The sequence below is a fragment of the Acartia tonsa genome, chromosome 11 (assembly GCF_053477335.1).
Source record: "Acartia tonsa isolate MP-2025a chromosome 11, ASM5347733v1, whole genome shotgun sequence".
Classification (NCBI taxonomy): Eukaryota; Metazoa; Arthropoda; class Copepoda; order Calanoida; family Acartiidae; genus Acartia; species Acartia tonsa.
Genome location: NC_137270.1, coordinates 22,172,288 through 22,197,046, shown reverse-complemented (window position 1 = coordinate 22,197,046; position 24,759 = coordinate 22,172,288). Strand labels below are relative to the sequence as shown.

Genomic DNA, 24,759 nt, shown 5'->3' with positions numbered 1-24,759 from the left:
GATTCTTCTTCGATTTTAAGTGATCATCTAGTGAATCCAGAGAATTATCTGCTTGTAATGGGATGCGATACTATTAACACCCAAGGGTATTAGGTTAAGTAACATCCATCAGTCAACCAACCCTTTGATTCCACAACCTTTGTCTGATAAGTCCTTACTGTGCATGCTAATGAGTAGCGCTTACTCTAAATATTTATGTCACGCACATGACTTTGCAGTAGTAGGAACCATTATAAACGATTTTAATAATGACGCCATGTCAGGCTGAGATTCGAACCTATCACGACGACAAGCGGATACGCTACGGGTTAGCTTAGCAATTACTAACTTGGAATAAAAAAAAATATTTGGTAGCCTTGGATAATCATTTCTTTTTAGTGGATTTAATTTCTGGTTAATGGTTACACCACCAGAATCCTCTAAAAATACTTGAGGAGAGATGGAGTGATCTAAAACAGTTGTTTTGTAGGGGGATATTTTTTCCAATGTGGATTTCTGTTATTATTACCCTCCCCTTAACCTTTAGTGGACAAATAAAAAGCTTCACTGTAAAGATGCACTATTTCGGTCCAGTGGTTAGCGAGATATTAAGCTACAGACAGACATCCTGTTACTTTTCCATAATAATAATTGTTTTTCGACCAACAAGGGAAAAGAATAAGATACTAGGTAATAATTTTATTATAGTATTAACTTTTACAATTATTTTTATTTACAATAATAAAGACATATATACATATATATAAGAAGCACTGCAGCAATTTTTAAAAATTAAAGTATTTACCAATGTGACTTTGAAACCGATTATTATCTGCAGGATTAGAATCGGTTCTGAGCCATACTGAAAAATTGTGTATTGTATTGTATTATAAAGATTTTTCACAAAGAATAAAATAAAAATCATAAAAGACTGGGTTTAAAAACAATGCTTTTGCTTAACTGTGTTAAATTTTAACTAATATTCAAATTAACAATTTATTAAAATGTTTAAGGACACCTTTTTGAACTTGAATATTTATCCACTAATTAAAAAATCTAAAGAATTTTTGTATTGATCAAGTTTTAAATGGTTATTTGTGCTTAAATGTACCTAACCTTCATTAAATGACATCATACACTGTTGGCGAATGCCCTTAACACTTATGATTACAGAGTGCTAAATTTATTAATCTCAGACTCTGTAATATGAACAATAACTAGAACTATACGTATGCCATGGAGAAACGCATAGTTTTGCCTTAAATTTTGAGTAATATTCATAACTGCAACACCTAGAAAAAAAACCTATTAGTCATATTATTGTTATTTTTAAACCTTACAAAAAACAAGGATGACAATATATCTATAAATAGCGAAGCTCTTATGTCTAAAATTACGAAAAACAGCAAAGCAGATGTAAGGTAAATTTAGTTGAAGTAAAATATATCCTGGATGAACACAATAAATCAGCCATCTTGAATAGCAGCCAAGAAATTCAGTTCACCTCCTAAGCATATTTTATAACTGGACGAATATTTATAGAGCAGATTTGCTATAAAAAATGAGTAGACTTAAAGCTGGAGTTGGATCCTCCAAAATTCTTGGAATTGAAATTTATTTTACCCCACCCAAGGAAATTTCACTCCCTAGGCGAATGAGTACTGAGCTGGATCTTTAAATCATTAGTGCTGCCAATATGAATCTTTAAAAGATGTTACAACCAAGCACCATTGTAGCTTTTTTTCTATTATTCTTAGCGGAGCTACTCTGCAAGTGCTAATAATGTCTGTCTGTTCTTCTCTCTGTGATGTTAGGAATAACATAACTACGACCCCGGGCTGGGGTTTAACATCTATTTTTTTTATACCAAAGTAGATATTTTTTTACTGATTTAGTAGCGAAGCTACTGTATAAATGTGTGTAAGTCTCCCACAGGGTTAGTTATAAGTGGAATTTTTTTTGTAAAAAAACATGGTCCCAAATGATTCTAAACCTCATAACTCGGCGAGAAATGCAAAAACAAATTTAATTGTGTCGGAAAACGGCAGAGGCAGTGGTCCCGCCGCTGTTTATATGAAAGATACCAAAACTTTGGACCTAGCCAAAATTATTTGACCCGATTATCTCTATAGCTAAGGGAGTAGCACCCAAAATGAAATTGCTGGTAATATTACTTACGCTTTAATATGAATCCCCTTGAGTTTTTCTATGGTTTCACACGGTTGATCCCTCGGACACCAACTCCGATTCTTTTGTCGATTCTAAGAAAATTAATCTATTTGTTTAATTACACTATTAACATTTATTAACAACAAAGACGGGTGTATCAGGAAGGTTGATACACCTAGGTGTCCAACTTGAAGGATAAGACAATAGGCAAAAACATTGATGTACATTACAACATACACAATAACATTAACGAAATTACTTCTTTATATAAGTTAAGGGTTTAAACTTTGCATACTAGTGTAATTAACAGGTCAATGGTTCATTATCCTTACATTATCTTTTTATTCTAAATTTTGCTAGGGTGTTGTTTACACCACCCTTCTGTACGCTACTGGTTATGACCTAATTAAAGCCTATTTTAATGACTATTGGTGTTATACGTAATTACTGTAAAATCAAATAAACTTACATTTATTGCATACTTTGTCAGGCTACATGCTTCTTTTCCAGCCCAACCATAAGCGTATCTATCATAACCATAACATGCAAATCTTTGTTGGCAAAAAACTTGAATGACCATCAGGTTCATAAACCTGAATTATAAATATACTAGAGTTGGCTCGATATAACTATCTCACAAATTGGCTAGTTTTCTATGAGTACATATCTATTTATTTATTTCTCAATAAATCAATTTTCCTTCCACGCCATTACTATCTAAAAGAAAGAAGTCAATATTTAATAATTAAAATGATTTTGAAAAGATTTTTTCAATTATATTTTTTTTTCACATTACCATCACAAATGGGTTAATATGAATTTTAGTTTTAATGTTTGAACACACAAAAGGAAGTGTCGCCACAATCAAATTCTCTTAAAACAGAGTTTTCATAAATTTACTGTATTAAAAATTTAAATTTTCTTTTTTTATGATTAGAAATTAAATACTTTAATATAATGTAAATAGCAACATGAAATGAAAAAAAACTAGCAGCTTCGCTCCTAGCCTCTAGGGGCTTTGCGCCAAGAGGTTTAATCAAACCAATTTTTCGTATTTTAGATTTAAAAGAAAAATTTTAAAAAAATTGGGGGGGGAGAAATTTTTTTTTTTTTAGGGGGGGAGTCGACCTCACAATTTTAATTTAGTTTTAAAAAGAAAAAAAAAATTTTTGGGGGGGAGGTATTTTTCATTTTTTTTTGGAGGGGGGGTGTCCCACCCCCCAAGAAAATAGATATAAACCTTTCGGGACCTGTAAAGGAGAATCCGATCGTTTCAGCAGTTAGCGAGATCCTTTGCTACAAACAGACAGACAAACAAACAAACAAACAGACATCATTCTACTTTGTATTATAGATGAATTTATTTTTAATAAAGTAAAATAATGGGTCTCATCGTTCTGGCTAATTAGAGTTTATTATGGATTATTGGAGCACTATGAGTTTTAAACATTTATTCTTTGGAAAACTTGAGCTCATTTACAGACATTTATTTCCTATATAGATCTTACATGGATCTTGAAGCAATAAAGCAGGCTGTTTTGTAAATGTTAAAAATTGGAAGTATCTATCAAATAAAAGTTATTGCAAATATACTTAGTGAATAAAGTCTTGATTATGAGCGGATACATTCCAAGATGCATTTATGGGCACTTGAGGTTGGACCCCCCATGAAATCAATTTCCCACTTTTAATTTCAAAAGAAAAGAATTTAAAAAATCTTTTTTTGAGGTGCAATTTTCTTTGGATGTTTGTGGTACCGTCCCACAAATAGTTGTAAACCTTCCCAGACCTATATTATATATCACATATAATTCCCAGACCTATGAGAAGCTACACAATAAAGGAGAACCATAATGGTTGACGGTTAGTGAGATACTTTGTTACAGGAAGAGATACTGTTACTTTATTATAAGGATTAAAATATTTTAAATTGTCCTTTTTATAATGTACAAGCAGCTACGCCCCTAGAGGCCTCTAGGGGAATTTGAGGATGGGGGAGTTGAATCCCAGGACTCATTTTTTAAAATTTAGATTTGAAAAATATAAAAAGAAAATTTTGGGGGTGGTGAGGGCCCCCTCCTGAACTCCATTTTTTATTTTAGTTTAAAAAATAAAAAAATATCAAAACCTTCCTGTGACCTATGAGAAGCTACCCTGTTAAGGAGATCCCGAACGGTATAGCAGTTAGTGAGATCCTTCGGTACAGACAAAGAAATAGACATCCTGTTAAATGTATAGGATAGAACCATATGGATTCAGAGGTTAGCAAAAGGGTTTTCCCCACCCCCAATTTTTATTTTTATTTTAAAAATATAAAAATAAAAAATTTTGAGGGGGTGGGTAATTTTTTTTTCTTACTTTATTTTAAGAACTAGCAACTACGCCCCCCCCCCCCCCTAGAGGCCTCTAGGAGCACTTGAGAGGGGAGAGTCGAATTTGATAACCCAATATATTTTTTTAGATTTTATAAGAAAACGTAAAAAAAATTTTGATGGAGTGAACTTTTTGTTTGGGGGGGGGAGGTGCTCCCCCCCCCCCCAATTTTTAATTTTAGTTAAAAAATTTTGGGGGGAGGGAGGAATTTTTTTTCCAGGGGCGATTTTTCTTGGGAGAGTGGTGGTACCCTCCAACAAAATTGTTATAAACCTTCCCGGGACCTATGAGAAGCTACCCTGTTAAGGAGAACCTGATCGGTTCAGCAGTTAGTGAGATCCTTCAGTACAAACACACAGACAATTAGACATCCTGTTACTTTAGTATAAGGATTGATTATCATAGGGTTAAATTCACTATAGCGAAGTTCTAAAATCAAACACTACTAATAACAAATTACTTATAGTGGTCTGCACTTAATAAGAAGAATATCTATTTATAAGTCTAAATAAAAACCAGATTTAAATATATAAAAAAATTACTTAATTTGTCTAAGGACATACTTACATGGTCATAGGACATAATAATATATGTAGATATTTTTTTTTGGGGGGGGGGGTGGGGGGGGAGTTTAAAAGAAAAAATGAAATTTTTTTTCTAGGGATGATTTCTCTTATGAGGGTTTTAGAACCACCCTCCCCCAAAACACACAAAAAATAGCTATAAAACTTCCCAAGGCACATGAGAAGATAAATTGTTAACGAAGCGGTTAGCGAGATCCTTTTGTATGAACAAACACACACACAGAGTTCCTGTTACTTTAAATTATTAAATATTTAAAACTTACCAACAAAAAAGGACAATTCTTAATACACCCATAGCAAGATCTAAAACAAAATCATAAGTCAATCATAATAGTGAATTAGTATATCTTAAGACATAAAGATATATTGATTATATTATACTCAATATAATAAATACAAAACAATTTTTAAAAAAACTAGACACAAGCAATGAAGTTAATTTTACCTTTTAAGAAAAATAAAAATGCAGAGTTAATATTGTTTGAGTTATTCTTCCTCCAAAGCTCTGATGTAGACTGTGAGAATGTAGTAGGAAAAGCTAAAATATATACTCTCAAATTTGGTACAGGGTCCCGTAAATATATTGTCTCAACTTCTTATAGTAGAAAGAAAATTTCATTATGCTCAGAAGAAAAAAATTCTTATTATACCCTTAACGATCAGGGGGGGGGGCAATAAACGCATCCCCCGACCATTTTTTTCTATCATTTATTTTGGGTGTAAAAATGTTCATAGACGTCCAAGGGGCGGGGTAAAGTAGGGATTACCCCCCCCCAAACGAATTCCATTTAGGAGGGTGTATTTACCCCCCCCCCTCAAACAATTTTGGGGGGGTAAATAAAAAATCCCTAACAAAAATGTTTTTTTCGCACTTCGCGCGCATTTTTAATACTAAATATTTAATAAAATTAAATTACCCCCCCCAAAAAAAAAAATTTGGGGGGGGGTAAAAGAAATTTACCCCTGCCAATAGATTTCAGGGGGGGTAATTACCCCCCCCCCCCCCAAGCAAATTTTACCCCCAGGGTAAAAAAAAATTTTATTTTTTTTTTGGGGGGGGGGGTAAAAAAATTTGCGCATTTTACCCCCCCCCCTTAAAAAATTTTAATCCCCCCAAAAAAAAGCTTGGACGCCCCTGAAAGAGTTAAATTATAATTAAGTGACTTTTTAAGTAGGGGTATGGCACATTGATGAATGAGAGTTTTTTTTAATAACTCCATCTTTGTGGGTACAGGAGGCCAGGAAACCTGGCAGGGTCATTCAGGAAAAGAGCCAAAATATTTTTTTGTATAACCAAAGTACTAAAATATCCTATATTATAGTTTTATAAGTAAAAAAAAATATTTTTTTAAATTTTTTTGTGGGGGGGGGGGCATTTTTTCTATGGGCGATTTCTCATCGGAGGTTGGTCGAACTCGTACCCTCCCCCAAAGTAGTTCTGAACCCTTTCAGGAACTTTGTGAACCTATGACATTGTAAAGACGAACCTCATAGGTCCAGCGGTTAGCAAGTCCCGTCGATAAAGAGAGACATCCTGTTACTTTTACATAAGGATTGAGATTATTTTTTCAGGTTTCAAATAATTAGTTTGGGGCGGTAGGGGTAAGTCTTTTTGAATTTTAGTTATAAAAAGAAAAAGAAAAAAAAATTTTAAATCTAAAATAATAAATTGGATTATCAAATTCGACTCTTCCCTCTTTAAGTGCCCCTAGAGGCCTCTAGTTCTTGTAAAAGTAACAGGATGTCCGAAGTATCTTTCTGTGTGTCGCTAACGTGGATATTATTACAAGGCTCTAACTGACGTCATTCACACGACAAAAAAATATATTTTCGGTTATCCCCCGAATTTTAAAACAGACAAAGATTTGAAGAAAGAAAGTGTCCTAACTTTTTTATTTTTATTTAAAATAGCTAGTCGGTGATTTTAGTAAGAAGTAGATGTAAAATGGTCTATAGAATTTAGATATGCAATCGGTTTTTTTGTAGACCTCTTATTTTTGAAGTAATTTTTAAATTAAGTCGGTTTTAAGGTACTAAAACCAAACAAAAAAAAGAAGAAAATTGCCATTATGAACAAAAATAGTAAGATCTTTAATTTGACACCTTACTTTTTTAATTCAATTGGGTAATTGTTGAAAAATAGATTTTTTTAACCTAGGTTTAATCAAAACTTTGAACTTTAAATAAAAATCAAAAAAGTTAGGACACCTTCTTTAGAAAGTTAATTATATATTAATCAGACATTCCATACGATTGAGAGAAGGATAATAGTTATTTTTCGCATCGTATTATAATCAGCTTTCCGCGGATATAAAATGAACAATTGTAAGATTAAAACCAGTTTTTTTAGCCATGAGATGCCGGAGGCACGGGCAAAAAACAGGCTTAAATCTTATGATTGTACATTTTTATATTCGTAGAAAACTGGAAATAATACAATGCTAGACATAGTTTTTTCGTATGGATGAGAACCGGTTCTAATCTATCGGATATTAATTGGTTTCGAATAATTACGAGAAATATCTTTCTCGTATTCATTCGAATCCGGTGGACAGGAACCGGTTCTCATGAATACGAAAAAACTATGTCTAGCATCGTATTATATCCAGTTTTCTACGAATATAGAAATGTACAATCATAAGATTAAAACTAGTTTTTTTAGCCCCGTGGTGCCGAAGAAAGCCGCAGAAAGCCGTTTATAATACGATACGAGAAATAACTATTCTCGTATTCATTTGAATCCGGTGGATAGGAACCGGTTCTCATGAATACGAAAAAACTATGTCTAGCATCGTATTATATCCAGTTTTCTACGAATATAGAAATGTACAATCATAAGATTAAAACTAGTTTTTTTAGCCGGTGCCTTCGGCACCACGGGGCTAAAAAAACTAGTTTTAATCTTATAATTGTACATTCTATATCCGCGGAAAGCCGTTTATAATACGATACGAGAAATAACTATTATCAACTTATTCATTCCATATTCCTAACTAGCAGCTACGCCCCTAGAGGCATCTAGTGGAACTTTTAATGTTTTTTTTTATATTTAAAATATGTCTATTTTGCGTTTGACGTTTATGTTTGCGTTGAACTCTCTTTCTAAAATCGAGAACATAAAAAAATTTCGTTTTTTTGTGATTTCTCTTGGGAGGTTGGTGGTACCCTCCCCCAAAATACTTAAGAACCTTCCTGGGACACAGACAAACAAACAGACAAACATCCTGTTACTTTAGTATAAGGATTACTTTTTTATAAGCGAAACGTCACTAAAGTCTTTTACCTTATTATACATGTATCATCATTATTTGGCCAAAATTCAGTCAAAAATGCTTACAAAATAGACCTATTTCGACCTAAGATACTCAAATAGTTTACAAGCCCCATCAATCAGTTTTGAGATATTAAAAGGAAAATTGACGAAAAAATGCAAATTCGTGTGTTACCTTTTATATGCTCAGATTAAATCAATAACAAAATACTTATTTATACTTTCTCTCATTTTTAAAGTTTCATTCTGTTGAATTAAATATTCTTGAGGGGATGTATGCATTGATTATACAGAAACACTAGAGTTGGGCTTGATATGATTATCTCGCTATTGGCTAGGTTTATTCAATGTTTTATTTACTTTCTTTTGGTTATCTGAATTATGACTATTGTTTAGTTTTTTTAAAATTGTTTTGAAAAAAACAACTAAGTATAATTTAATCATTAAGTCTTTATTTTTTAAGATATACTAATTTAATTTATATTTGACTCATAATTTTGTTTTAGATCTTACTATGGGTGCAATTAGAATTGTTCTTTTTTGTTGGTAAGTTTTTAATACTTTATAATTTAAAGTAACAGGATCTCTGTGTGTGTGTTTGTTTATTACCATAGGATCTCGCTAACCACGTCCTTTACAATCTAACTTCTCATAGGTACAAGAAAGTATAAGGTCCTGGGAAGTTTTGTAATTTTTTTTTTTTTGGGGGGGGGAGGAGGGGGGTGTACTTCCCAATTCCCAGGCAAAATCGCCCAAAAAAATTTTAGTAAATTTTTTTTATTTCATTGTTTCTTGTAAACTAAAGTTAAAAATGGGGATGGTCAGCTCTCCCCCACCTCCTCAAAAAATATTACTTCCTATCAATTTTAATCTTATCATTGTGATTCCTGTAACAGTTTAATGCGATTTATAAAGCATAGCATCTACCATTACCAGAAAGTCTGTAGGTTCATTTAAAACATATCTATAATACAAAGTAGAATGATGTCTGTCCGTCTGTCCGTCCGTCCGTCTGTCTGTCTGTCTGTCCGTATCCGTCCGTCCCTTCGGATTCTACTCTTCAGGAAATATACCTACTGGTCCTGTGGTGGTTTTAGGCAATTTTTTTGGGGGGTGGGACACCCAAACCCCCTTCCAAAAAACAAAAGTTACCCCCCCCATTTTTTAAAACAGAGTTGTTGTACCAGTGGAACTGAATTTTATTTTATAAAACGGATGGTTGTTGCACCAATGGAACTGAATTTTTTTTTATTACCTCTTGGGGCAAAGGCTAGGGGCAAAGCCGTTAGTTTTATATATGTAAGAATTCATCGTATTTTTTTAAAATGATTCCTAGAACAATAAGATACAATGTTAGAACCTTAACATCTTCATTATTTTGTCCTATGATCATTTAAGTATGTCCTTAGACAAATTAAGTAATTTTGTAATATATTTACATCCGGTTTTTATTTAGACTTATACATAGATATTTTTCTTATTAATTGCAGACCACTCTACAAATAATTTGGGTTGCTAACATGAAACTCGTTTATTGGCCAGTTTGTTCATCTAGCAAGAAGGGGAAGGGAAGGAAAGGGGAAGGGTTAAATTGGGGGGGGGGGGACATATCGTTATTATAGCCCATTGCATGATTCATTTTATTGGAGAACATGAAAATCTGATCCAATAACATCCAGTTCGCTAACCCTTGAATCAATATGGTTCGATCCTATACATTTAGCTTATCATTAAGCACTAGTGGCTTCGCCCCAAGAAGTAATTTAAAAAAAAAAAAATAAAAAATTGGAGGTGCAACCACTTATTTTGAAAAAAAATTGAGGGGGATTTTTTTGTTTTTTTGGGGGAGTTGGGGGTGTCCCACCCCCAAGAAAATGGCTTAAAACTACCACAGGACAAGTAGGTAAATTTCCTGAAGAGTAGAATCCAATCGGTTTGTTGGTTAACGAGATCTTGAGGGACAAACATCTTTCTACTTTGTATTATAGATTATCCTTTTAATAAAGTAACAGGATATCTGTTTGTTTGTCTGTATCCTTAACAAGGTAGCTTCTCATAGGTCACAGGAAGGTTTAAATTATTTTTAATATTTGTAAACTATTATCGTCATTATGGTTCTCCTTTATTGTGTAGCTTCTCATAGGTCCTGGGAAGGTTTACGTTTATTTGTGGGATGGTACCACTAACACCCCAAGGGAAATCGCTCCTCAAAAATTTTTAATTATTATTTTTAATTTTTTTCTTTTGAAAAAAAGTGGTAGGTTGATTTCACCCCCCACCTTAGGTACCCAAAGAGGCATCCTGGGGTGTATCCGCTTGTAATTATAACTTAATTATTTATAATTCAGGTTTATAAATATGATGGTTGTTCAAGTTTTTTGCAAACAAGGAAATGCATGTTTTGGTCTTGATGGATACACTCATGGTTGGGCTTCTAGAGAAGCATGTAGCCAATTAATAAATGCAATAAGAGTAAGTTTATTTGATTTTACAGTAATTACGTATAACACCAATAGTCATTAAAATAGGCTTTAATTAGGTCATAACCAGTAGCGTGCAGAAGGGTGGTGTAAACAACACCCTAGCAAAATTGAGAATACAAAGATAATGTAAGGATAATAAACCATTGACCTGTTAATTACACTAGTATCCAAAGTTTTAACCCTTAATTTTTATATAAAGAAGTAATTTTGTTTAATTTTATTGTGTATGTTGTAATGTACATCAATTGTTTTGCCTATTGTCTTATCCCTTAAGTTGGACACTTAGAGGGTTGTATCAACCTTCCTGATAGAAAATAACACCCATCTTTGTCGTTAATGTTAACAGTGTAATTAAACTAATAAATTAATTTTCTTAGAATGCACAAGGGAGTCAGAACTGTCCGAGAAATCGACCTTGTAGAACCATACAACCATTTGATGGTCTTGGACTTATTCAAATGTAAGTATTATTAAGGGCTCGGCAGCCCAAGTTTAGGCTAAATGGGGATGGGGGAATTTGGCGCTTGTAACATGACATACCAGCAATTTTATTTTGGGTGCTACTCCCTTAGCTATAGAGATAATCGGGTCAAATAATTTTGGCTAGGCCCATAACTGCCCCAAGTTTTGGTATCTTTCATAAAAAAAACTGTGGGACCACTGCCTCTGCCGGTATCTGATGCAACCAAATTTGTTTTTGCATTTCTCGCCGAGTTAGGCGATTTAAAATCATTTAGGACCATGTTTTTTTCCAAAAAAAATTCCACTTACAACTAACCCTGTGGGAGACGTACATACATTTATACAGTAAGTTCGCTACTAAAACAGTAAAAAATATCTACTTTGGTATAAAAAAAATAGATGTTAAACCCCCGCCCGGGGTCGTAGTTATGTTATTCCTAACATTACAGAGAGAAGAACAGAAAGACACCCACATCAGCACTTGTAGAGTAGCCCCGCTAAGAATAATAGAAAAAAAGCTACAATGGTGCTTGGTTGTAACATCTTTTAAAGATTCATATTTTATTGGCAGCACTAATGATTTAAAGATCCAGCTCAGTACTCATTCGCCTAGGGAGTGAAATTTCCTTGGGTGAGGTAAAATAAATTTCATTTCCAAGAATTTTGGAGTACCTATCCAATTCCCGCTTTAAGTCTACACATTTTAAATAGCTCTAGCTGCTATTCAAGTAGACGGCTGATTTATTGTGATCATCCAGGATATATTTTACTTTAACTCATTTTCCTTATGTCTGCTTTGCTGTTTTTCGTAATTTTAGGCAAAAGAGCTTCGCTATATATAAATATTGTCATCCTTGTTTTTTGTAAGGTTTAAAAAATAACAATAATATGACTAATATGTTTTTTTTTCTAGGTGTTGTGGTTATGAAAATATTTTTGGGAACGGAAGAATGTGCGTTCCTCCATTCCACTGGAATAGTCATAGTCATTGTGATTATTTCAAATATTAGGTACATTTCAACACAATTAACTATTTAAAACATGATCAATACAAAAATTCTTTTGATTTTTATTAATGGATAAATTCTGAAGTTCAAAAAGGTGTCCTTATCCCCTACATTGTTTATTTGCATATAGTTAAAATTTAACACTGTTAAGCATTGCTAACAAAAACGCTGACTGTTTTTAAACCCAGACTTTTATGATTTTTATTTTATTATTTGTGAGAAAAAAATTTATAATACAATACAATACATGATTTTCCAGTATGGCTCAGAACCGGTTCTAATTCAGCAGATAATAATCGGTTTTCTATAGTCCTACTGGTAAATACTTTAATTTTTCTTTAATTGTTGCGGTGCTTCTTACATTTGTATATATGTGTTTATTATTGTAAATAAAAAAAAATTGTAAAAGAAGGTGTATCAACTATTTTTTTTATAGCTAGCCGGTTCTTTTAGTAAGTAGTAGATGTAAAATTTTTCATAGAATTCAGATATGCAATCGGTTTTTTTGTAGACCTCTTATTTTTTAAGTAATTTAAGTTTTAAAAAAAAAAAATTAAGTCGATTTTAAGGTACTAAAATGCAACAAAAAAAAGAAAGAAAATGGTCATTATGAACAAAAATAGTAAGATCTTTAATTTGACACCTTACTTTTTCAATTCTGTCAGGTAATTATTGAAAAAATCGATTTTTTTTAACCCACGAGAATAAAAACTTTGAACTTAATTTTATTATTTCACAAATAAAAAAATATGGGTTCATATATACCTTCAGAATCAGAAAAATATTACGAATCCATTGTAAGCAAAATTGAAAAAAAAAGTTTACAATATAGTATATAAACTACAATAAAAGGAATTATATGAAAATATCATATTATATTGTACAGGCAACGTCTTAATTCTTCAATTGAGTATAAAAATGGGAAGGGGGTAAAGAGGGGGTAAAAAAGGGAAGACAATAGTGTTGTCTGAACAAAAAAAATAATTGGCCATTTCTTTAATTTTTTAATTTTTTAATTTTTTTCAATTTTGCTTACAATGGATTCGTAATATTTTTCTGATTCTGAAGGTATATATGAACCCATGTTTTTTATGTCTGTTTGAGAAAATATTTAGGTCTAAAGTTTTTATTATACCGAGGTTAAAAAAATAGATTTTTTCAATAATTACTCAACAGAATTTTAAAAGTAAGGTGTCAAATTAAAGATCTTACTATTTTTGTTCTTACTGGCCATTTTCTTCTTTTATTTTGTTGCGTTTTAGTACCTTAAAACCGACTTAATTATTTTTTTAAAAAACTTAAATTTCTTAAAAAATAAGAGGTCTACAAAAAAAACCGATTGCATATCTGAATTCTATGAAAAATTTTACATCTACTACTTACTAAAAGAACCGGCTAGCTATAAAAAAAAAAGTTGATACAACTTCTTTAATACTATAATAAAATTATTTGTATCTTATTCTTTCTTTTTCTTTTCCCTTGTTAGTTCTAGAGATTTAAATCTACAAAGTGGTCGACAAACAATTATTATTATATAAAAGTAACAGGATGTCCGTCTGTAGCTTAATATCTCGCTAACCACTGGACCGACATGGTGCTTCTTTACAGTGAAGCTATCTATTTGTCCACTGAAGGTTTAGGGGAGGGTAATAATACCAGAAATCCAAATTGGAAAAAATATCGCCCTCTAAAACAACTGTTTTTCAAAACTTTAATGAAAAATGAAGGGTCATATCACCCCATCAAGCCCTTCCTCAAGTTCTTTTAGAGGCTTACGGTATGGTAACCATTCCAAGATTTAAATCAAAACCAGGAAAAAGAAATAATTATCCAAGGTTACCAAATGTTTTTTTAACCAGAGTCAGTAATTGCTGTGCTAACCTTAGCCTGTGGCTCAACAGGTAGCACATCCGCTTGTCGTTGGGGAGTTGATAGGTTTGAATCTCAGCCCGACATTGCGTCATAACTAAAGAGGATAAAATGGTTTCTACTGTTGCTAAGTCATGTGGGTGACATAAATAGTTAGAGTAAGCGCTACTCATTACCATGCATGGTAAGGACTTGTCAGACAAAGGTCGTGCAATCAAGGATTGGTTGACTGTTGGATGTTACTTAACCAATATCCTTGGGAATTAATAGTATTGCATCCCGTTACAAGCAGAAAATGCTCTGGATTCTCTAGATGATCAATTAAAATTGAAAAAAAATCTCGCCTGTACTAGGTTAAGTAAAATTGCTAATTCACAAAAAAAATAAAGATATGAAAAAAATTGTATTTCACAACTTTAATTATTTGATTACATGTTTTACTTAAACAAAAAGTTGCCTTATATTAAAAAAAATCAATTCATATAAGATTAGTTTTAACTTGTAGAGAATTTGTTTTGTTCAGGTGCCACCTCCCTTTTCACTGATTATAACTTTGTAATTGTAATAATGCCAAAGTTTTCAAAAAAAACGTATTGTTTAAAAAATGTCATAAGCACATTTTTTTTGCGGCGGTTGGCCTTTAAAGTGCCTGCCTAGTCGATCAAAAAATCCAGCTCCCATTTTTAAAAAAATTCGGAGAGTAAATTTTTCATTTTTTTAAAGGTTATGTAGCGTTTAATTCTACCCACCTTGTTTTCTATCTATTTTAAAAATGAAGGGGGTCATTCTTTGCTCACCAGGTACTTTAAGGGAAAATTTCCTTGCTTACAAAATGATTAGATTCTCTTTTAAATGACCTCAGATAAACTGAAATAGTTATTTACCGCATCGTATTATAGACAGCTTTTCACGGATATTAAAATGAAAAATTGTAAGATTAAACCCAGTCTCTGTTTATGCGGCCCTTTAAGGCCACATAAACAGGAAAAAATCCCCAATACTTGATATTCTACTAGGGCTCTAAATTAGGGATCTTAATGGATCAGACAATAGCCATTAAATTGATGTATATCCCCAATGATGATATACAAAATTACCCTTTCTGAAGATTAAAATTAGTGGTTGAAAGTTTGAATACTAATAAAATTCATATTTTGTATGTATTTTTTATTGTGTGTAAATTAAACATTTAATCTTTTTTTTTTAATTTTAATATACTTCTTATCATCTGTAACAAATAGCTCTTTTTATTAATTTAGACATGTTAGAATTGTCCTATTGATTTCAAACTTTGTATCATGATTCCTATATCTGAGGTGAATTCTTAAAAAAATTTGCCTCACTAAAATCAGTTTGCCCCACAAAAATCAGTGAGGCAAACTAAAAATTTAGAGGGGATAATTTTGCCTTACTAAAATTTTAGTGGGGCAAACTGATTTTAGTGAGGCTTTTTTAAAGAATTCACCTCTGGTGTGATTTAGAAATTTTAGCAATTGATTTCAAAAAGTCTTAATGTGCAAACATTCTGATTTGTAATTGTTTGACAACAGTTTTTTGCATGATACATAGGAAACATACAGCAGATATCATTAAATTTTTACAAATTTTTTTTAATGATTTAATTTATTTGTAAAGATTTTTGTTACTTTCAAGCATTTACTCCACATTTCACTTTCTCTGTATGTATGTATGTAATAATGCCGTAGGGGCAATTTGATTTTTATTAGGAAATGAATATTTCTCTACTTTTATATAATTTTTATTCGAGTTTGGAATTTATTAATGAGCTGTTATTGTTAATGAGCTGAGCATCGTACTATGCGAACTGTGTTAATTCATTGTTTGAATTTCTTGATATTTTTCAAATGTTTTTTGAATATATTTGCTTCACAACTTGGTTTGAAAGTAATGTAATATATTTTTACATTTTAGGCTGAAAATTAAGTTAAAAAACAAAGTAATGTTTAATTAATAATGAAATTTATTTTTTCTTATCAAATTTCTGTAGGGGAAATGTGTTTTTCTTTCCTGCTGAATTTTTGGGTGAAACTTTGCTGACCAATGAGCAAAGATCCCGTGAAAAAAATGAACCCCACTACCCCACGAATGACAAAAGTTGTGTAACAAATTTTGGAGAAGTTTTTATCATGGGTTTAAGTTTGCCAGAGGGGAAATTTAATAAAAGAAAATTTGGATTATATTTTATCTCCATTGGAATATACTTCAAATTCAATTTATTATCTTTTTCCTGTGTAAATTTGTAAAGAGAACAAGAACATATATTACTTTTGATGAAACATTCAGAAATAAGGGCTGTACACCCTAAAAAATATCTTTATTATGGTCCAAGCTTCAATGTTCTTTTAATTAACAAAGCTACTCTATAACTTACTTTATCTGTCTGTCCGTCTGTAATACTACGGGGGACTTTGTGATTTTCCGGTTTATAAAGGTTTTGTAATAATAATTGGGTATAATAATTACATCTCTTTTTTTTCTATTTTATGGAACTTAACACCAGCTCTATTAATAACTGTTTGTCAATTAATGTATTCTTTTGATTGTATTAATACGATAATGTATTGTAGTGAATAAATCTCGAAACCTCACAATCTTTATATTATCTATAATACAAAGTAGCTTGATGTCTATCCGTCCGTCCGTCCGTCTGTCTGTCTTAAAATATAAAAATAATAAAATAGTTGTACATAAACTCTCAAACAATTAGAATTGAGAAGGCTTGAACAAAGCGAAATATATTTTCTACAAAGAAGTGTGTTCTTACTGTGTAGTTAGCTCTAGCCGCGCGTTTTTTGAGATAAAATAGATTGTTTTTCATATTTCCTTATTAAATTCTCTTTAATCTATCTTTAGCTTTATGATGTTATAAAGGAAAAAAGTTATTTATTGTTTGCATATTAGATCAAAACATAAAATAGAAAGATATTTCAAATCTCATTCTTATGAACTAAGCATCTTATGCTGTGATCTGTCCTGTAAGCTTTTTTGGCAGAGTTACGGCCAAAAACATGACCGTCAATATGAAAGTTCTTTATATTGCATTGCTGCTTTTAGACATTTAGTGTCCTGTTGAACACAGTATTAGTGTCTGACTGATTATGACGTAACAAAAAAAATTAGCCAATGAGAGGCCACTATAAATTTTACCATTGGTCAATAACGGCCTCTCATTGGTTAATCTTTTTTTGTTACGTCATAATCAGTCAGACACTAATACTATGTTCGTCCTGTTAAACAAAAAATTTAGAAAACAAAGTTCTAAAGGCTTTTTAAAAAAATTTACTTCAAGTCCACAGAAATCCTCGTGTTTACATGTATGAAAAAAGATCCACCATTGCATTAATAAGAAGGAGATGCATACACTGTTAAAAATAATTTTTATATTTAGTATCAATTGATACTCTGGAGAGTATTGGACCCGTAAGTACCCTAAAACTATATAATTAATATATAACACTATGTAATACTATATAAAACAATGATTATTACTATACAGAACCCATACATTTTTTTAGTATCGATTGATACGCTCTAGGGTACTATAGAATACGCTGTAGAAAAGTTTATAAAAATAGTAATATTTTATACGTTGTAGGGTATCGGAAAATACGTTGTAGAAATGTTTCTTGATTTAGTACTATTTCATACGCTGTAGCGTATCAGACAATACGCAAGAGAATGGTTTATTAAAATAGTGACTATTCATTCGTTCTAGGGTACGAATCTGTACTGTAAAGAATAATTGAAACAGGCACCATTTGTGCACACCTCTCATGGAAGTGTTTCAATGCTTGGTCGTTTTAGACAAAGTAAAAAAGTTACTATTTATGCTCAGATTTATAGTTTTGTTTTTTGTAATTATGACTGACCATAGTTTTTATTTTTAAGGATAATGTTTAGTCCTAAACATCTTTAAAGTAATTTTTTTACTAAATTTACATTTAAATTAATGTTTTATGGCTCTGCTTGGTATGTTTGTTGATATAACAAAATGTATATGTACATATAATAATCATATATTATAAACTGATCTTTCATACAAAGTAAAACAGTTTCATTCCCTACAAAAGTATCAAAAATTATGATAGAGGGTAACAACAATTGCGAAGGAGGGCAATGAAAAATTACTTCTACCGTATTGAATTATATTCCCAAGAGCGTATTAGACAATACTATACAGACAAATACATTATTTAGTACTACGTGTTACTTCACAGAACATTACCTAATACTTAATACAGCATTGAAAACTTCCTTGTATCGTAATGAGGTTTTTTTCCTACTACGTACGGATTGATACTATACATTAATGTGAAGAATATAGAGTATCATCTGATGCTAAAAAAAAAAATTATTTTTAACAGTGTAAACAAGAAAATACATCTTTATTAAGCAATACAAAAAACAACTGGTCTTCTTATGGTTAAGAACACAGACTTTTATTTTGATTCTTCATTGCTAGTAGCGAAGCTACTCTATAATTCACTTTGTCCGTCCGTCCGTCTGTAACGCTATGGGGGAAATGTGATTTTCTCGGCTCCTATTCAAAATAGACAGCTGAAATTTTTAGTGAAGATTCCTATGACATATGTCCATCTAATCTAAACATTGTTTTGTCCATCTGTCTGTTACTTGGGGTACTAGATCGATTCCTAGATTTCCAAGTTTTTGTGATTTCCTCAAATCCTATTCAAGATGGATGGCTTAAACTTTCAGATATTGATTTATTTTACATTCAAAATATTTTCACCAGATTTTTGTTACAATTAGTTCATTAATTGGGGTGCTAGATCGATTCCTGGATAGTGGATTTTTAAGTTTTAGTGATTTTCTCTATTCCTATTCAGGATTGACGGCTGAAATAATCAGGGATTGAATATGCTTGTATCATACATATTTTCATCAAGCTTCATTAAGATTTGTGTATCAATTGCGGTGCTAGATCGAACCTGGAATTTTAAGTTTTCATGATTATAAGGTTGCGTGATTTTAAAGGCTTTGTGATTTCCCTATTATATCAAGTTTAATGATTATTGTATGACACGGCTCTATAGTGAATTTTTTCCAGATATCCATTTATAATTTTTGAGATTCGCTACTTATGGATGTTGTCATCCTTTTTACCTTTATGATTTAAATAAAAATTGTTTAATTTAAAAAAATAGTTTATGAGAATTCATGTAGGTTTTAAGAATAGGTATAGAGGGTCTAATGAAAAGGTCGTCATTACTTCTATAGGATAAACCCCCTCAAAAATTCACGAAACCTCTACGAAAAATATTTGAATCTGTAGATTTTGATTTATTTTAAAATTCCTAATATTTTTAGAATATTATTCACAGTTGATGCCTATATCTAGGCCTTTTTTGTGCCTATCAGAATAATTCTATGCATAGAAATAATTTCTCCGGAAATCTTTAGTATAAAATCATTCTGCCATAACAATCTACATCCAATAGTTTCCTAGATACACTTACAATATAGTTTTCTAACTATCTATCTATCTATCTATCTATCTGTCTGTCTATTTATTTATCTATCTATCTATCTATCTATCTATCTATCTATCTATCTATCTATCTATCTATCTATCTATCTATCTATCTATCTATCTATCTATCTATCTATCTATCTATCTATCTATCTATCTATCTATCTATCTATCTATCTATCTGTCTATCTATTTATCTATCTATCTATCTACAGAAAGCAAATAAAATGTAAATGGTGGACTTCAAACAGCCTGAAATTCTAACATATCAAATTTCAATTCAAAGAGAAATAAAAGTTATTTAACAATCGTATTATAGACAGCTTTTCGAGGATATTAAAATGAAAAATTATAAGTTTAAAACCAGTTTTATCAGACCTGAGGAACCGAAAGCCCGGACTAACAAAACTAGTATTAATTTTGTAATTTTTATTTTAATTATCGTTAAAAATGGTCTGTAATTCGATGCAATATATGATTTTTTGCTGAGAACCGGTTCGAATTTAACGGATATTAATCGGGTTTGAAGCCATAATGAAATATTGTATTTAAAATCATTAATTTGTTACAAATAAGAATAAATAAATAACTAGAAAGCTTGTTATATTATAAAGATTAAATTATTTTTTAGTAAGTTTAAACGAAAAAGATGAATTAAAGTTTATTTTGACTTTTGTCAAGTAAACTTTTTTTTTAATTTACTACTTTATATTACTCTATGATCATTATGTAACCCTACCTGGAAGTGGAATATACACTATTGAAAACTAAACAAATTCAGGGATCTAAAGGGACATGACAATGACCGCTAAATTGATATACATTCCCAATCATGATGTACAAAATATCCCTTTTGCAGATTACAATTAGCGGTTTAAACGTTTGGACTTAACTTCATGAACCAACCAATTCAAATTTAATTAAAGTCCCCAAATTTTAAATCAAGAAAATAAGGACATTTGAATAGATATATTATTACTTGGATTTGATTACATCAGATTTTCATGTTCTCTAATAAAGTGAAACTTGCAGCGGGCTAAGGTATTGATACGGTCCCTTATCCACCCCATTTACGCCATCCTTTCCCCTCCTTCTGGAAGAACGTACTGACCAATGAATGAGTTCTGTGTTAGCAACCTAAATTGACGAAAATTTTTTCCTTCTCATAAAATCTATGGTTGTTCTATATCCATGGACATAACTTTTGATAAGACACTGAAAAATAAGGGCTATAAACCATTGCATTATAAATCACGTTTTTGGGGAACATACTTTAAGTCTTTTGTAGCATAAACGACAGTCCACCGGACCAAGAAAATTAGGTACTTTTTTTCTAGGGAGTGAGGGGAAAATGGGCTGTTTATTACCTTAGTACCAAAAGTTTTATAATAACGCTTTTTTTCGTTAGCTTAACAATTTTGGGGACTTTTAATGAATTTTGATTGGTTGGTTCATAAAGTTGAGTGACCAAGCGTTTCAACTACTAATTATAATCTAAAGAAGGGGTAAGTTTGTGTATTCTTTTTTAAAAATTCAGCCACAAAAATAAATTTTACAGACGGACAATTCGCTTTTTCTCAATTTTTCACAAGTTTGAAAGTTTGTCTCTTTTCCCTTGCCTTTGTACAAGATGTTTACTCCCAGGGGAATATCACTATTTATACATCTAGGCTATATAGTATTCTTATTCCTTTAATAAAGTAACAGGATCTCTGTGTGTGTGTGTTTGTTTGTACCGATATGGTTCTTCTTTACAATTGTAGATCCTAAAAAGGTTTATGACTATTTTGGAGTAGGCTAGAAAAATTATCACATCCCTCAATAATTTATTTTTAATAAATTTCATTTTGAAACTTAAATAAAAATATAAGGGTCAAATTCAACCAACTACACCTCTAGGGCTCCTAGAGGCCTCTAGGGACGAAGCCGCTAGTACATAAAAGTAGTTAAAAATAATTACGCTTTCCCTCAGAGTGTCTAGCGAACTCTAACCCTCATTGGTTTGCCTTTAACCATTATAACCTAACAAAAAGTCTTGTTTATCTGGGAGGGAGGGGACAATTATATGCTGTTCATTACACTTATTCCAAAGTTTTAAAATAACTTTCCATATGTGTTAAATTAACTACGTTATGAGATCTTATTGAATTTTGATTGGTTGGTTCAACAAGTTAGGTGCCCATGCCGTTTCAACAACTAATTGTTGTCTACATGAGGGGTAATCTTTAGCTCAAGCGAAAAAAAAATTAATAAGCTTTTGCTAAAAAAATTCAACTTGTATACTTAACCCATTACATGGATAAAATTCGTAAAAATACCTACCCAAAATGTGGCTGGGTTATTGTTACAGTGAGTAGTAGAGAGATTACTAATTACTAATTACTATTCTTATAATTCTATTCAATGAGATTATATTTGATCATCTTGACTTTTTATATTTATCAATTTTTGATTGTAGTCATCTACTTGGTAAAATACTAAATCCTTGGATATGTATAAATTGAATAGATAGATTAATGGATGAGGCAGTATGTCAGATGTTTATTTTCATATAAATAGCAAATTAAGAAAATAGGTATTAGTTATTTATCGCATCGTAGACAGCTTTCCGCGGATAGTAAAATGAAAAACTAAAACATTAGCCATTTTTTGATAGCCACTTCAATTTCAATTTTAAAAAAGTTAAAAAAGAAATTTAGGGGGTGGCATTTTTTTGGTTATTTCCCTTAGGTGGGTGTTGGTACCCACATACAAAATATTTAAAAACCATCCCAGGATTCAAGTGATGCTACACTGTAAAGGAGAATCCTATAGCGAGATCCTTCTGTACAAACAAACGGACAGACATACATAATTTTTTTACTTTTATATAGATATTATGTACAATTTGTACATCCTTATAATAAAGTAACAGGATTTTTGTACATAAGGATCTCGCTAACCGCTCAACCGATCGGGTTCTCCTTAACAGGGTAGCTTCTCATAGGTCCCGGGAAGGTTTATATCTATTTTGGGGTAGGTTACCACCACCCATATAAGATAAATCGCCCTTAAGAAAAAATATACCCCCCCCAAAAAAAATTTCCTCTCCCCAAAATTTTTAAAACTTCTTTTAAAATCTAAAATAAGAAGTTGGGTTAGCAAACTCGACTCCCCCCTCCCCAAGTTTACCTAGTGGGCTCTAGGGGCGTAGCCGCTAGTACTTAATATAGTAGTAATACTTATTTTTAGCATTATTCTTTGTTTGCATAGTATAATTATACAAATTAGCTACACATACCAGAGACAGAGAGGGGAAATTGGACTGTTTATTACACTAGTCCCCAAAGTTTTATCATAACGTTTTCTTATTCGTTGGATTAACAACTTTAGGGACTCATTTCGAATTTTGATCGGTTGATTCATTAAATTGAGTGTTTAAACGTTTCAATCCCTAATTTTAACTACAGAAGGGGCAATTTTGTGTATTATTATTGGGGATGATTGTAAATAAATTAATCGATCATTTTTTATGCCTCTGTGACACAATAATGAATAATCTGGTGCAACATTCAAGAAATTATACATATATGGATTGATACAAAATATAGGCATGTCAAATTAGATCTTGGAATTAAAACTATGCATGTAGATTCCTGTAACAGTGCTGTATAGATTAATTTTTTTTACAAATCTATCATTGATAGAAAGTAGGTACTAATTTTAAACATGTTTTCACCAAATTATTTGAAATTTGAAATTTTCCTCATAACTATTAGGGACAATATTACAAACTTCTATTAATTAAAATTTAAAAGAATTATTTCTTGATAATTTGTAAATGTTCGTTTATCCGTTTGTCTGTATAGCTCAGCTTCGCTTTTATGAATGTTGTTATCCTTGTATTGTATTGTGTTAGTATATTGTCTGCCTAAGTAGATATATTATGTGTCTGTATTAATACGGGATAATATCAGGAATCTTAAGGGATAAGACAATGGATGATGATTTGTTAGCCCCGAGGGGCAGAAGGCCCTGGCTAACAAAACTGTTATTGATTTTATGATTTTTGCTTATTAGTGAAAAGTTGTCTATAATAAGATACTTTACATGATTTTTCAGAATGGTTGAGAACCGGTTCTAATCCAGCGGATACTAATAGGTTTCGAAGCCTTACTGGAAATTGATTTACACCCTGTCTTCCAATTATGAGGAACAAAATAAGCTTTCTTCATGAATAAGTTTGTACAAAATAATTACAATATAATGAAAATACTCAAATTTTCTAGACTGACAAACGAAATATATAATACTTTGGGTATCTCAATTATTTACTGTGCATTGTTCCCTCCCTCCCTAGATAACATGGGTACTCTATATGTATGTTTAACAATACTGCTACTTTATCTTTATAATTGTATCACCTTCTTTTGGTAAACATAGTATCAAATATCTCATTTTTTCCCTTATATAAAAACTTATTTAAAATCACTTTTAGTCCTTAATAGGGGCTAGGGAATGTGATTAAGACAAACAATTCTAAGTAAAAATTTCCCCACAACCTTCTTCCCTTATTTCTCCCCTTCGATCCACTTTCCTTTTTACCCACTTCCCTTCAGATACACAAAAAACAAGTTTTACGCCAACTTTACGCCAGCAAACTATTTAATTTTGGTAATTTCAAATGGAATAAATTGGTCTTCAATTTTTCTGTCCGTTCGCCCGTCGGTCAGTCCGCAATGCTATTGGTGTAATGAGATTTTTTCTGTTCATATTCAAGATAGACGGTTGATGTTTCAAAACAATGAACATCCAGTTTGTAATTTACTTTATCCGTCAGTCTGTCAGTCATGCTACAAAATATAAATATTATAAAATTATAAAATTTCATATGAAAGGTTTTGTGTTTTTTCCCTATGTATCTGCTCTTTAAATTACTTTGTCCGTATTCCTATTCATTTTTGTGCTATTTATGGATGTTGTCATACTTGTTTTGAACTTATTTTAACTATGAAAAATACAGAGCTGCTCAAATGAATTTTCAATGATTATTTAAAACTTTTTTAACAAA

The 24,759-nt window shown here is 31.4% G+C and overlaps 1 protein-coding gene across 1 annotated transcript; it reads right to left on the bottom strand.

The window, feature by feature from the left end:
• Positions 1-663: 663 nt before the first annotated feature.
• On the bottom strand, positions 664-5,674 carry LOC145331408 (uncharacterized). The gene is made up of 5 exons (XM_080176039.1): positions 5,551-5,674; positions 5,369-5,408; positions 2,618-2,741; positions 2,158-2,240; positions 664-1,271 (listed from the first exon to the last, which is right to left on the bottom strand). Exons 2-5 carry the CDS (start codon positions 5,398-5,400, stop codon positions 1,172-1,174), a joined length of 339 nt encoding a protein of 112 aa, XP_080032165.1. The 5' UTR covers positions 5,401-5,408; positions 5,551-5,674; the 3' UTR covers positions 664-1,171.
• Between the last annotated feature and the right edge of the window lie 19,085 nt (positions 5,675-24,759).